We start from the raw sequence: 15,864 nt of genomic DNA on the forward strand, positions 1-15,864 counted from the left end.
CCGCGCACGGACAGAATGGGCACGAAAATGTGAAAAAAATGTAAATGCATTTGTTTGGCTCCTGGGTGGCTCGCACACCGTAGCACTATGCCGGAAATTTGAGTTTTTCCGGCCTGGAAAGCCTGTCAGTGAGACGCAAGAACTTGTAAATCATGTCCTGAGGGCCAGCATAGTGGCAGGAGTGTGTGGTCAAAATTTCACTCAAATCCACTGAGAAACACCAAAGTTACGGTCAATTGAATGCCATATGAAATTTTTGGGTGATGTGCCCCCCTAAAGGTATTCGGTACTAGTACTGTGCATGTGGTGTACCCAGATGGGCGCATTTCATGTCCTGTACATGATTCATGTACAGGACATGAAACAGTGGTGGGTTTGAATCCCATTCAGGTGCAAAAAAACACCCAAAACTAGTAACAACTTACTTGCACCATTCGTCGGTATCAGAGCTGGCTCTGGTCGCTAGTCTCTGAACAATGAATAGGGCCTAGCACGCCTCATATCATGTCATCTTCTCAGTGTAAAGACTAAGAGTGACAACTAAACTACAATGTACATACTAGTAAAAAAAGTAAAACGCTAAACGGTAAGCATTCGTTCATTCAGTTCTTTTGTGCATGTGTCGATCGGAAAATTCCCACGGAACACACAGGATGGTTGCAGATCTACACTACAGTGCTGCTCACTGCAATCCAGTCGATCGTGTCACTCAAGTCTGCGCCTTGCATCATTTCGCCGCCCAGTGTTCACAGGTCTAAGGCTGCGCAACGTCCGGCGCGTACTTGCGCGACGCGACTGGATTCCATTGAGCAGCACCGTGCATTATGTCCATTGGCTCTAATGAAAACTGTTCCTATCGTCAGCAAGCAGGTTTCTTGGACTTCCGCTGTACCAACGCGCAACGGTGCGTCAGGGCCGGTTTTGCCGTATTTTTTTAGTAAGAAAACTACTACACCAGTATGTACACGTACTTGTGTAAATAGCGAAATTAAACACATTCCCAATACTACACGTAGCAATCTACTGTAAGTTCACAAATTTTCGGTGTCCTTTTATTTTCGGCACTTTCGGTGCATCTGTTTCATACCTAAAATTTCCATACACCGAAAAAAAACTAACACACATAATCCAATAGGGAACTGCTTCTCTATACCTGAAATTTCTGTTCACCTAACCTGGCCTTTTGCCCTCAAACCGAAAATATTGAGCACCTAAAATTTCTGAAATTAAAGTATTCCTAAAACTTGCTAACCCTCTGAATGATGTTCTCAATACATGTGACTCTTGTATTTCAGCAACTAGAAGACCGCAGTTGGTTATGGATGCAGCAAGTGATTTACAACGGCTCAAAGCCACAAGTGAGATGCGAAAGGCAAACTATCTACAGATAAATCATAGTATAAAAGCTCTGGGAGTCAAGTTCAGCCTGTGGGGCATGAAATACGGCGATGAAGGGGGAAAAGCGGTACATGCAAGGTGAACACTGCGTAACTAGAGTAGCTTCAAACTGCATACTCTGAGCATCTCGTGTCCGGACCATATCCAAGAAAAAAAGAGCTTGATAGTTACGGCTGATAGAGTCATTCGGCAGGCTTTAGAAGCTTTAGTTTAGTTCTCAAGAGATCCGGAGAGTTCATTTACCGTGGGGAAACATCTATAATATATGTACTTGAAGTATGTATTAGCCTAGTTACACATAGTCATTGGCTATACTGATAGGCTCATAATATGTAAACGCCTTACAGAGGATGCAGCCCTGACAGACTAAAATAGTGTGTATCTATTTGTATTATCGGAAACAAGAAAGAGTTTACGAAAGACTAGCGTTAGACTGTGAGGCACAGGCAGTTGGAAGCGACTGTGCGTTGGACGGGTGTGTGTGTGTGTGCGTGCGTGCAGATGGATTCTTGCAGCACACCTTCATCAATGTTCATTGACAGACAGTAAGCCATGATTGTACTCTGCCACACTCATTCACTCCACCCGTTTAGGCATCAGTCTCCACTCCAACCGCTTTGACTGGCTGCTGAACGCTAAGGCAATTTTGGTACTCGACGATAGATCCCTCGGTCTTGGAATCCGGTGTGAATTCCGACGCAGTGGACGGAATACATAGCAGTGCAGGGATGGAGAGCTGAGGTTCGTTTCCGACCTGCGGCGAAACTGCTACACCAGGGCTTTCTTGCGTGGATAACGGAGAAGCAGGAGATCCGATCGTCAGCGCAGGTGAGGTGACATCACTGGCAGGTGACTTTGGCAGTGCATTGTGCAGCGGTGCAGTGATATAGAGATTGGAGGGACGTGGCAGGGACGCAGCTCCATCGCTGAGTGAGCGTTGGCGCAGCGAATCGTTACCGGAGAGGGTGCTTACTGGGCTTTTCGCCAGCGCATCCTTGTTCAATTGCTTCTGTTCTTCGATGGTGAGCTGTACATGTTGTGCCTCTGGTGGTGGTGGCGGCGGGGATGGGGAATAAGATAGCGGTGCCGGGTTTGCAGGCATCACCGGCTCAACATCGGCAGGAATCGGCGCAAACTCCTGCGGAAAGACGGAGCGCATGTCGGAATACGGGACGTGCGTGACGACGGATGGGTTGTTGTTGCTGAACGACACACTTGTGCTCGCCGGGAGATACCTAACACTCGGTGTTGGTTGCTGTGGAAACGAAATGGAGGTTGCTGCAGCCGAGGAGCACGATGCAGAGCGGGGCTTGCCGGCGGGAACGATTGTCGTGCGGGTGACTGTCGAGCCGTCATCGTCAGTACCGGTCATGAAAGTAAACGTGTTGTTCGCACTGGTTGTACCGGCAGTGGACGAGTACAGCGGGCTCGTTGTCATGCTGTAGAAGCTCTGACGGTCGTAGTCCTCCATGAACTCCAAGATCTGATCGGAGGCAAAATAGTCGCGCGCGCACACACACGCACACACACACACACACACACACACACACATACGCATACACACACGCATTCGCATCAGGAGACCAACAAATGTATACAAGAGATAGATAGTGCCCCCCCCCCCCCCTCCCACGCACGCATGCATACACGCATGTACATATTCCGCACATTCTGAGAATTTGTATTTCAACTGGGAAAGTGCACACAGCACTGGCAAGTGCCACTGTGCCAATAGGCTATGTGGGTGCATGCGGTCAAGCTGGCATTGCACTCCACTGCGCTCCATTGCGCTCCACTGTACCACCAGGGCGGCATAAGTGTGCAAACAAGACTGCTGCACCGTCCAATCAAGACATACAGGGTCCGGCTTGTATGGGTGGTGATACGAGCGCAGCAGCAGGGGATGCTTTCGAGCAAAACCTAGCCAGTGTACTGGCAGGTGAAGACCTGACCGGTGTTATTGTCGGGAAAGCTTGTCCCCATGATCACATTGTATTACTGCTTGGTGTTGTTGTTCCCTTGTGTTGTTCACCATTTTCACGCCAATCAAAGGTTTTCGTGGCCGTTTTTCGTTGAAAAGCCAATTTGTGCGACTCGAGATGGGTCAGAAAGGTGCCCGGCAGACGGACGTGCCCGGATCGGGGGCGTCCCGATCTGAGGAGTTTTACTGGACTTTTAGTGCAGCCTGCAACATAGAACAGTGCACTGCACGTATAGTTACTAAACTTCGTCTGATGAGTGTTTTTGTCTTTTTCAACACTAAGCTCGGAGTCATGAGAAAGCTTTTCGTCTCTGTTGTTCTGCCTTGTGTAGTTAATAAACTGAGCGAAAATCCCTCTGCGGGTATCTCTCCACATTCACCTATGGCAGTGAGTTACAATGCCGCTCAATGAAATCCGCCCTGCCACTCAATGGCACGCCGCGTGCTGTGCAGCCGTAGACCTGCGAGCGCTGGGATGTGAGCTGGTGCCGGGCCCAAACTTGATTCACGTGAACGAGTTTCATTTAGAAGCAGAACTTGCATGCGGTGCAGGATACAAGTCAATGTAACGTCATGCTTACTCTTGAGAATGTCGGTCGATGGATTGGGTTGTCTTGCCAACAGATCTTCATCAGGTTATACCTGGTTACAAGACACACAGAACAACAAAGCAAAGTGTTGGGGTTTCAATATATCTTTATCGAAATACAGTAGCTGTGAACACAAAGGAAAACAGAAAGAGAACTGCAGAAGAGATCCGACAACCAAGAATCAGTGTGAACGCTGTGCTGGCATGCGTACGGGCAGTGAGTACAAAAGAGACCACCAGCAAACACACACGGAGAGCGGGATGCGTATACAGATACACCACAAGCAAGGTTAGTTCATCGCTACTTCGAGTTTCATGCTACGCAATCATCAGGCAACGGTTAAAAGAGATAAAAGGAACTAGTTTAAAAGTTGAACGAAATAGTGGTAGCGTGTAATGTTTATTGACTAAAATTTGATAGGAGCTTCCTTCGACCACTGGACATTGTTGCAGCATAAAATCTTGGCATCAAAACTGGAGCAAGGATTCACTCCTACGTACGGAGGTGCATGCCCTGGCTTGTGAACTACTTGTGACAGTTCCAATACTGCGTCTTCCTATAGGATAGACCTTATTCGATAAACGTCACAATCACGTGAACCGGGGTCCCGGGAACCAGGGATTGGCAAGAGACCTGCACTCAGTGCACAGAGGACTCGGCGTGGGAACATAGGAGTAGGAAGAATACTGGTATTTTACTACTCCCTTGTACGAGCTGGGCCTTTCTTGCCACTCGTTTCACGTACGCGTGCCCCAGCTTACGACAAATCCCTGGAGGCGAGTCCAAAGATCACGTTATCGAATAAGGTCTATAGGAATCACTTACAGTTGATCCGGACATCTATCAGGCTGGGACAATCGGTTGCCATCGGAGACGAAGTCGGCAATCTCGGCATTGCTGATACCCGGGTAGGGAATGCGACCGAGTGATTCCACCTCCCACATCAGCACTCCAAACGACCACTGTTCACAGGAGCAAAGAAAAACACACAGAAAGGAACTACCATGAGTGACGTCATGAGCCGAAATCGCTGAGTATTAATTTTTACTTGGATGGTGAGCCAATATAATCATGGCAAAGTGAAGAAGGGACAATGTGTTAAGAGTTAAAACTAAGCTGATACACCAAAGGATGTGATAGCAGAGCCACTAAGCCAGTACGGCAATCCCTTCACTCAAACTTGGTATGGTCTACAGTAGGAAAACAAGTAGGAGTGAGAGGTGCTAGAGAATATGATGTAGAGATGGCACTAGTCCAGCTTCGGACAGCTAGCTGTTTTGAACTTGTTAGGGCTCCTCAGTGAAGCTCGGAGTTACCAACCAAACCGATTGCGATGAAGTCTCATAAATAACAAAGAATGTTTACCAAACCGGCTCAAAGTATCAAGGTCAGAGTGCTCTAACTGTGATAAACACAGCGAGTCTTGCGCAGGGGATGCTCCTTTTTTTCTTCTTTTTTGGACTTGTTTTATCTCGCATATCCAGACGGGAATTTCTTCCCAATAAGAAGGCAGTGAAGAGGGAAGAAAAAAGATACAAAAAAAGAACAAAAAAGTGTGTATGCATTGGAAATGATAACTAACATGTCAATACGACTTACCACATCTGACTTTGAAGTGAACTTGTAGTAGCGCAGGCTCTCTGGAGCCATCCACTTGACGGGTAGCATGAACTCACTGTTTGCCCGATAGTACTGTTCATCGTACATATGACGACCCAGACCAAAGTCACCAACCTTCACTATCAGGTCACGGTCCAACCTGTGTGTAGACAGGACAAACGGTAACATTTGTCACGACGTTGACATGATGCTCAACGTCATGAGATTATTTGCAGTACACGTCATAGTTTGTGTTCTCTATCCCGGTTTGTTTCCGCGTTCCCACACCGAAGCTGGGCCGCGAGTTTATTATTTCTACTGACTCACTCACCTCTTAGCTACGTCCTCCATGTTTTTTCCGGCTCCTTTTTCTCTCTGCGCAAGCGCCTTGCGCATTAGTCGTCTTCTTTCAGTTCACAGCAAGAACAAGTATTATTTACCCCTTGTGCATTGTCAGTTAAATTCAGTCAAATCAAGTTCTCCCGATCCCAAGAATAAGAACATTGAACTGCCTGACGTGTGCACAAATTGGTGCCGAAACCCGGGACATGAACGGCACCGGAGCTCGAAACGAGCCGTGCGTACCATTCCAATCTTGAGAAAGATAGACTCGACTCAAATAATTTGTAAGCAGCTTGCCCGATTTGGGTCGTCGAGCTAACATGCCGAAGAAAGCAGTGACGACTGGCACGCAGATCATGCGCCGGGTCAAGGTCGCGAGCTGCAAGGATCCATCGACGAACTCGTCAAAGAGGCCGCACTCCTTTTATCGAAGGAAGGAGGTCAAGGGGCCGACGAGTTGTCGCCAGAACACGTGGACTCTTACATAAATACAAATTTTGAAGATAATCACACTCTTATGAAGACAAATAGACAAAATAATAGAGTCGATTGCGTGCATCTGCGCATGTGTTTGTGAATGCTCGAGATGCAAACACATTCATTATTATGTAAAATACTTGAAGTACCAAGTACATGAGCACAGATATTGGGACTTTGAAGATTGATGTGGAAACAATGAGCCATGCATACGCGCTGAGACCGCTATACGAAAATACATGGTCATGGTGGAGGCCGTGGCGGTGTGTGGGTGTGAGTGTTGGTGTGCTTATGGGTGTGGTGGTGGCCCGGTGGAGGTGTTGGTGTCACCAGCTGTGGCATTGGCGATGATGGTAGTGACAGCACTAAACCAGTACAACGTACTGTGTGTGTGTGTGTGTGTGTTTGTGTGTGTGTGTGTGTGTGTGTGTGTGTGTGTGTGTGTGTGTGCGTGCGCGCGCACGGGTGTGTGTGTGTGTGTGTGTGTGCGCGTGCGGGCGTGCGTGCGTGCGTGCGTGTGTACTGCATGACCAACTCAGCACACAGTGTGTGTACACTGCATGACCAACTCAGCACACCTCACTTACATGCAATTGCGAGCTGCCAGATCCCTGTGAACGAAATTCTTTGAACTGAGATAGTCCATGGCCAAGGCCACTTGCAGCATGACAGCATATAGCTCATTGCTACTCAGCTCCTCCTGCAGTACACCAACACACACACACACACACACACACACACACACACACACACACACACACACACACACACACACACACACACACACACACACACACACACACACACGCACACACACACGCACGCACGCACGCACGCACACACACACACACACACACACACACACACAGTACAAAGGAGGTTTGTAGAGTTTGTGGCCACTCTGAGTTTCTTGCTCAAAAACAATCGCCAGGCGACTTGAGACTACAGTAAAACCTGTCTAAGACGACCGCTCGAGGGACCTTCAAAACGTGGTCTCTGTTACCAGGTGGTCTACTTACGCACATGTGCGTCTCCATTACGCACACGCGCATCTGCAATCAATTCCTGGCAATACATTTTTTTTGGGCTGCATTCAAAATGTTCATTTGTACCGATGCTTTCTCCTAGGCCTTTCAAACTCTAGGAACATACTCTCAATACCCATTGTAAGGATTTGTCCGAGAGTTTTTGTTGGCAATACATATTGCATGTTGAAAGATCGGGTTAAATGACAGATCGAATACAGTGAAATTTCATTCTCTCCCGAAGGAATGTCGTTATAACCAATCTCCACTGTACCCCGGAAGATACGGTAAGTAGGTTGTGATCGAATCCATGTGTTCAATGCATTCTAGGTTGCTAACATAACAAACCAGACCAGACACGGTATGGACTCATGATTGTATGTAGGTGTGAACAAGTTAGTTTCTGGCAATGTTGTGGTGTTTGGTTTCCGCCCAACATTGTCGATCTGCATGTTTGCACTAGCGTGCAGCTGAACCAACGCAGCTGAACCAACGCAGCCGAACCAACGTGCCTTGCAATGCTTTGCTAGGCTTTTCTTTCACTGTATCTTTTTGGTCACATATAATACCGTACACTTTTCTTACTCAACAGAATCTTAGAACGAAGAAGGAACGGTCGGTTGTTGTCTTTGGCGGTGTGTCGGATCATAGTGCATGCTACTAGACGCCATTCGGTTACAGCACTTTTTGGTGCCGAAACCCGGGACTCAGGAGTTTGTGTTGTAACTCGGAGTAGTCGGGCGAATTGGGTAGCAGTGGGAGATGGCCAAAGTCGAATGCTTCTTGAGACCGTTCCGCGGGGGTCGGGACGACCTGAGCGAATTCTGGGCGAAGTTCTCAGTTGTCGCGGACTTGCAGAAGTGGGACTCGGACGAAAAGAAGATGGCGAATCTACCGCTCTATCTCGAGGGTGAGGCGTTCACCGTGTGGAACGAGATGGCGGCAGCGGATAAGAAGAAGCCGGCCGATGTGAAAGCGAAGCTGACCGCCGCTTTTGGGATGGCACCGGATCAAGCATACTCGATGTTTACGTCCAGGATCTTGCGAGGAGACGAGTCGGTGGACAACTTCGCAGCGGACTTGAAGAGGCTTCTCACCTTGTCTGGTGAGCAGGTTGATGCTGATGGGAAGAATAAAATAGTGATCGGGCAGTTTCTCTCCGGGCTCCCCTCTCAGTTTGCGAAGGAGCTCCGTATGAGTGGAAAAACGGACACCATCGACGATTGCGTGGAGTACGTCAGGCGGCTTAGAAGCGTGGAGCGATCGATGAAGCCCGGTGTGGCAGCAGTGAGCTACGGTGCTCTAGACGATCGGGCTCCATCAGGCTCTTCCAGGATGACCGCTGCAGCAGGTGCAGGTCGCGACTCCGCAAGACGTGTCCTGTGTTACAAGTGTGGTCAAGTTGGCCACTTCAAGCGGAACTGCCCTGCGAGCACGAGTAGTGGCACTGGTAGCCACAAGCAAGCCAAACACAGTCAGCTGACGTGTTTATTCTGCGACGAGGCTGGGCATATGATGAGAGATTGTGCGGAGTTCAAGGCCTTCAAGCAGAAGAAGCAGCGGGGTGGGAGTGCAGCCGCTGCTCCTGTGCACTCTGGTGATCATGGTGACTCCAAGGTGGTATGCCTGAGCAGTGGAGGTGACAGTCTGCCACGGATCTTTGTGGACATCAAACGGTCCGGCGGTCCAAGCAAGCGTGTAGTAGCTGCTGTGGACACCTGTGCATCCCGCTCCCTTGTAGCTAGCGCCCTGGCAACCGACCTAGCTTTGGATATCAGGCCTACGTCATCGACAATTAATGCGATCGATGGCAGTCCGGTGGATGTCCGTGGCGTCGTGGAGTGTACAATCTCACGGCTGGATAGTGCTGTGGTTCGCCTACGTGAGACCGAGACTGACATGCTGGTGGTGGACGACCTGTCTGTCGTTGAGGCTGATGTGCTGATTGGAGTTAACAGCATCGCGACTCTGGGTGGTGTGCATATGCAGTATGACGCAGGAGAACTGGTGGGGGTTGTATTCGGGACCGTCAGTGCTGCATGCCCATTGGTGCTGGCGTCGAGCACCCCAGATGAGCAACCATCACGCCCCGAGTCGGAAGCACGAGCCGTCGCTGAAGACTTTCACCACGCGGACGTGGAGAAGCTCAGCAATGGCGATGTTGTGCTGCGGGCATCAGATATGATCCTCCGGTGGAGTACGGCTGACAAGGCGTGGGAGGTGCAGTGGCAATGGGCGGACAAGACGGAGCCGACTACGTGCATCGGGTCAGGCCTTGGAGAGTACCCACGATCCAAGCTCTCCAAGGAGCAGGAACAGCTATTTGGAGATGAGGTTGAAAAATGGCTCGGCAACGGCTGGCTAGTGAAGCATGACGTCGAGAAGCATGGTGAGCCGAGATGTGTGCTGCCTCTGCTCGCTGCTACGCAGGAGCATAAGGCATCAACGCCAGTTCGGCCCTGCCTCGACTACCGGCTCCTCAACCAGAAGCTGACGTCGCACCCTGGCACCGACGCTCCGGCATGTGGCGAGACGCTACGGAGGTGGCGTCAAGCGGGCGTTCCGCAAGCGTATCAGCTGCTGGATATCAGCAAAGCGTACCTACAGGTACGCATTCATCCCGATTTGTGGCGTTATCAGTGCGTGGTGTGGCGTGGCGAAGTGTACGTCCTGGAGCGGATGGGCTTCGGGCTGTCCGTGGCTCCAAAGGCAATGGACTTGATCGTGAAGTGGGCCACGCGTGATCTCGCTGGCGTAGACAACTACGTGGATGATCTCTACGTCCCAGAGCAGCTCGTCGACCGCACCAAGTCGCGGCTCCTGGAGTATGGCCTGCCAACCAAACCGGCTGAGCCAGCCGTGAGTGCGCGTGTGCTAGGTCTGCAACTTCAGGCTGATGACGAGGGGAGTGTGTCGTGGACGCGTCGCGAAGGTGTGTCTCTACAGCTACCCGACAAACCAACGAAGCGCGAACTGTTTAGTTGGTGTGGCAGAGTGATTGGGCACTACCCTGTGTGTGCCTGGCTGCGCCCATCGTGTTCGTATGTCAAGCGCCTTGCCTGCACGTCAGAGGTGGCATGGGATCAGGCTGTACCGGATGCTGTCTTGAAGTGTTGCCGCGACATTGTTCACCGCCTGTGCAATGATGATCCCGTTAGCGGAGTGTGGTACGCTGACCCAACGATGGGTACGTGGCGAGCGTATTGTGACGCGTCCAACCTGGCAATTGCCACGGTGCTCACGCAGGATGGCAAGGTTGTCGAGGATGGTTCATGGTTGCGAGACAAAGCAGACAAGCGTCATATCAATGTGGCGGAGCTCGAGTCGTCTCTGAAGGCGCTGGATCTGGCCATCCGGTGGGACGTCAAGAACCTGACCATCGTGACCGACTCGAAGACGGTTGCTGGTTGGTTGCGCTCGGTCTCGCAGAATACTCATCGCGTGAAGGTCGGGGGTCTCCACGAGTCTCTCGTCCGTCTCCGCCTGCAGGTGTTTCAGGACACTGTGGCTGCTGCTGGCATGACGGTGTCCGTGGAGTGGGTCCCCTCGGAGTCGAACGTTGCAGATCGGCTCACCCGCGTGCCGACCTCATGGCCTCCCTGTCGGGAGGAAGCAGGTGAAATCGCAGCAGCGCTACCAGCAAGCTCTATGAAGGGGCCAACGTCGATGCGGTCTATCCGCGGGTACCAAGCGGTAGATGCGGATGTGCAGCTGACAGTGACACAGCTACAGGATGGAAAGCAAGTGACGAGCCAGCTGTACAAGAAATCAAAGGGTCAGCTGCGTGTTATTGATGGCGTCCTGTACCTCAGTCGTGTGGACCCCGTCGATGGTGATGTGATCGTACCGGTCCTGCCTACTGCACTGTAGAGTGAAGCCGTCGGTGCTGCTCACCGCAACACCGGACATGGTAACTGGGAGACCATGTGGGGCAGTCTTCGGAAGTGCTGTCATTTCCCACAGATGGCGCAACGCTGCCAGGAAGTCGTCCGAGACTGCGGGACGTGCCGTGCAGCGAACCCGTCGCGAGGAGAGCCCAACCCTCCAGCCGCGAGAAGCGACCTACCAACCAGGCCGTGGGAAGTCATCCAGATTGATACGTTAGAGCTGGGACCCAGCCGCAGTAGTTCCTACCATTGTGTCCTCGTGTGTGTGGACATGTTCACACGGTGGGTGGAAGTCGTACCCCTAGCCCGCCATGATGGTGTCAGTGTCGCGGAGGCGCTTGTTGGTATTTGCACCCGGTTTGGCCCACCAAGCGTAATTCGATGTGACAACGGCACGGAGTTTGTTAACTGTGTGGTGTCGTCTCTGCTATCGATATTCGGCGTACATGTGAGGCATGGAGCTGTGCGCCACCCTCAGAGCCAAGGGGGAGCCGAGCGCTTCAATCGCACGCTGCTGGGTCTTATCCGCAAAGTGGTCGAGTACAGCAGCGATTGGCAGACAGAGCTGAGCATGCTGCTCTACTACTACAGGGTGCGGCCGCACAGTGCTACTGGGATTTCGCCATGCGCCGCAATGATGGGATGGGAACCACGCAATCTCCTGGTCGAGCGCGAGGAAGAAGACCTCAGTTTGTCAAGCTGGGTTGAAAGCTTGGCAGAGAAGACGGCACGTGTGCGAGACCTCGTAAACGAAGAGCTCTCTCGGAACGACACAGAGAGCGTGATCGAAGGAGCAGAGTACAGCGTAGGGGATGCGGTGCTGTTACGTCGGCCTTCCCGGAGCCGCAAATGCCTGGCACCGTACGAGCCTGGGTGGCGCATCGTTCGCGTTGTGTCGCCGTCGACAGTTGTCATCACCCGGGCTGCTGATCCACACTCAGCGGAGAAGATTGTCAACGTGGAGATCATCAAGAGGGATGTCGCCCGTGACTTGGCCCAACCAACAGCGCTGATGGACGACAGTGCAGCGGCAACAGATGGTGGTTATCTGTACCAGCCAGCATCAGTGCTGCTAGGCCCTGAGCCCAACATAGGGGATGGCGGCATCCGCATGTCACTGCGAGACAGATCTGCCATTAGGCCACCACAGCGCTATGGCTCCTGAAACTGTATGTGTGCCGTGTTATCAGTCTACCTTGGCGCGTGCTTAGTTAGGAGCAAGCTAGCAAATGCAAGACCCATTACGCATTTTGCTGTTCTCTTGTTTAGCTGTTGGTGGAGTGTTGTTCTTTTCTTTGGAGAACCTTAGTTCTACGTTTTAGTGCAAGTTCCCTGTTTTGTTGTGTTACCAGGGGGGAATGTGTGATCGAATCCATGTGTTCAATGCATTCTAGGTTGCTAACATAACAAACCAGACCAGACACGGTATGGACTCATGATTGTATGTAGGTGTGAATGTGAACAAGTTAGTTTCTGGCAATGTTGTGGTGTTTGGTTTCCGCCCAACATTGTCGATCTGCATGTTTGCACTAGCGTGCAGCTGAACCAACGCAGCTGAACCAACGCAGCCGAACCAACGTGCCTTGCAATGCTTTGCTAGGCTTTTCTTTCACTGTATCTTTTTGGTCACATATAATACCGTACACTTTTCTTACTCAACAGAATCTTAGAACGAAGAAGGAACGGTCGGTTGTTGTCTTTGGCGGTGTGTCGGATCATAGTGCATGCTACTAGACGCCATTCGGTTACAGCACCTGCAGGGATTCACTTACCATATCCTGATCGGACTCGGATGTACGGAACGGCTTGGGCATGGATGCGTTGTGATTGCGCAAGAACGTGTGCAGATCGCCCCGGTCCATGTAAGGCACAATGATCTGCGGAGAGGCGTTCTCCGGCAGACAGACACCGATCAAGTTGAGCAGGTTGGCGTGGTTGAACTGCTTCATGGTGACGGCCTCCTGAAGAAAGTTGTAGACCTGCTGTTCGGTGACAGATCCGTTGACTGCAAGAACAAAAACAGGAAAATGCAGAAAAATACCGAAATGTGTGTTTAGAGTGAGGATATTTCCTTTAGCCAGCAGAGGTCTCAACACAATAATGTGGAGCACTATTACACACAACAGGCACAATAGAGGTTTACAGAGTTTGTCGCAATTCATAGTTTCTTGTACAATGTAATGATCAGGCAACTTTTAAATTATTTTAACACAAACATCTGCATGCCGCACTCGCACAGTGAGCAACCAGTTTGGGGAATAGAAGGGTTTGTCAATTGCTTTGCCAGGCTCCGAGTGAGTGAGCGATGGTGGGGTCACCCACGGCGGATGATTTTTTTTCGAAGCGTCATTTTCGGCAGAAGTGTGATCACGTGTACATGCTTTTTCGTGCTTCTCTTGTACATTATGGTGTCAGGTCCTCCTGGGCAGGATGCCTTATCTTCCGTCTCTTGTTCTAATTTGACGACAGTAGCTGTGAAGTTAGTCCTTTGTACAGTAAAAGCTGTCAAGGCGACCACTCGGATAAGGCGACCACCTGTTCCAGAAGACCACTGCAACCAGGACCAAGAGATGCTATTTCCAGTCGAATGACCCTGGATAAGGAGACCACCTGGTAACAAAGACCACGTTTTGAAGGTCCCGTGAGCGGTCGTCTTATTAGACAGGTTTCACTGTACTTAGATCTCTGGTTAGCACTGCTAGGCATGATGACAACAGTGAAGCAAATATCAAAAAGTATTCTTTCTAGACCAAAGAGTACTCTTTGGTCTAGAAAGAATACTTTTTCATATTACAAAGAGAGTGGATAATCAACGGCTTGTCCACCAACTCAGTGAATCAAATGGCAGCAAAACACTGATGTCCCGAAATTTCCGTCATGGGTTTGGGAATAGTCGAGTATCACACTCTTGGATATGTCCTCTTGATACCATAGGACATGTGAACAAAATTCAAACAGCAAATGAAGTTCCCAGTACCTCTCATTGTTTTGATTGCCACACTCTCTCCCTGGTAAGTTCCAAGGTAGACAACACCAAATGCACCTGCAACGGGTCATGAGAACACACATGCAAACACAAGAAGCATGGATGTGGACACACACATGGACACACGTGCGCAGGAGCACATTCATATGAATACATGAAAGCAGTTGAAACAAAAAACAGGCAGGTGCTGCGGAAACCAAGAAAGGCTAAACTGCGTTGTTGGTCAGTTTAGTAGCTGTTGTCCTTTGCATCATTGGGCTACATCTATTCCTCTCTAGTTTTTGAAGTTCATTATCCTGTCTCAACCCACATTTTTCATTCCACAAATGGCAGAATTTCTGGCAGAACCTCAATACACATCAGCAAAATTGATTTGCATTTCATGGATCAGGGGCGTCGGAAGGAGTTTAACATTGGTGCGGCCAAAGTGTGAGAGGGGGTCCTCCCCCGGGAAATTTTTTGAAATTGGGCCTAAAAAGCCATATTTTAACGCTACAGAATATTGAAAAAAGAATATGCATGCTGATGATACACCGCATTGTCGATGTAAAACATGGTACCTGTACAAGAGTCGACAAGCCACCAACAAGTTTGAAATGTAAAAAAAAAAAATCGAAAATTATTGGTGCGGCTTTGGCCGCACCTGCCGCACCGGTTCCGACGCCCCTGTGGATAACAGTTTCAGTGGCCGTCAGTACATCTCTGGATATCACTCAATGCATTGCTTACCTTTTCCAATCTCCTTCTCGGGTACAACTTCCCCAGCGCCGATCAAACAGTCTGCAAACGGATGAGGTTGTTGGCGACGACGACCTACCCGGAAAGTACAGAAAAGAATCGGGAAAAATAAGATCCGGAAAATTCCTTCTGAAGAGATGGCAACGAAAACGCTGAAGGAAACCTAATCTGTGAATGTTGCGTGTATTGAATGTGCAACTTGCTTTATTTATTGCATTGATTTCATTTCTGTCTCCACGAAACACTGTTTGGAAATACGTACAGAAAAGGATCGGAACAGCAGCGCAAACACGCAGAATGGCGCAGAATGGTTTTGTGGCTGCAATCTAACAAACCCTGGCCAGCCACCACGGCAGCTACAAGCAGAGACTTTTCAAGCCACCACCCTTAGCATGTGTCCTGTTGTACTGCATGGAGGTGGAGAGGACCTCATCATCCACAAAGGAAGGGCCTTAATAGTAACCTTCAATAGTAACAGGGCAATTCTAAACCAATAAGGTTTGGTGATGCCATTCTCCCGTGGAAAAACACTTTATACGGTAGTTCTGGGCCGAGCAGATACAAGGTGAATTGAACTAGGTGAATTGAGTACATTCGGAAGAGACTATCAGAACAACCCAGTAAAACTACCAGCAAACAACCCCGCCGCTACAATCACAATACACACTTAACGACTTCATAACTGGTTCGAACGAGGCCAGAAAACAGGATGACAGAACTGATCATACCATTTTCATGTTTGCTTCGAATCTGCTTCTTCCTCATCCTATAAGAATGGACAGCACAGCAAACATCAAGCAATCAGTCAGAACATCTGAAGGAGTCCGTAAAGAAAGTAAGT

General features: G+C 50.0%; 1 protein-coding gene across 1 annotated transcript in view; it reads right to left on the reverse strand.

The window, feature by feature from the left end:
• Positions 1 to 1,272: 1,272 nt before the first annotated feature.
• LOC135826365 (tyrosine-protein kinase Mer-like) overlaps positions 1,273 to 15,864 on the reverse strand; it is a 29,419-nt gene continuing 14,827 nt past the window's right edge. The window contains exons 6-14 of the mRNA XM_065338978.1: positions 15,752 to 15,789; positions 15,015 to 15,098; positions 14,277 to 14,342; positions 13,072 to 13,304; positions 6,975 to 7,087; positions 5,569 to 5,728; positions 4,795 to 4,931; positions 3,961 to 4,021; positions 1,273 to 2,881 (exon numbers count right to left, since the gene is read on the reverse strand). Coding sequence (XP_065195050.1) covers positions 1,988 to 2,881; positions 3,961 to 4,021; positions 4,795 to 4,931; positions 5,569 to 5,728; positions 6,975 to 7,087; positions 13,072 to 13,304; positions 14,277 to 14,342; positions 15,015 to 15,098; positions 15,752 to 15,789 — 1,786 coding nt within the window. The 3' untranslated portion in view covers positions 1,273 to 1,987. The remainder of the gene's footprint in view (positions 2,882 to 3,960; positions 4,022 to 4,794; positions 4,932 to 5,568; positions 5,729 to 6,974; positions 7,088 to 13,071; positions 13,305 to 14,276; positions 14,343 to 15,014; positions 15,099 to 15,751; positions 15,790 to 15,864) is intronic.

This window comes from Sycon ciliatum, chromosome 10 (genome assembly GCF_964019385.1).
Source record: "Sycon ciliatum chromosome 10, ocSycCili1.1, whole genome shotgun sequence".
NCBI classification, from domain to species: domain Eukaryota; kingdom Metazoa; phylum Porifera; class Calcarea; order Leucosolenida; family Sycettidae; genus Sycon; species Sycon ciliatum.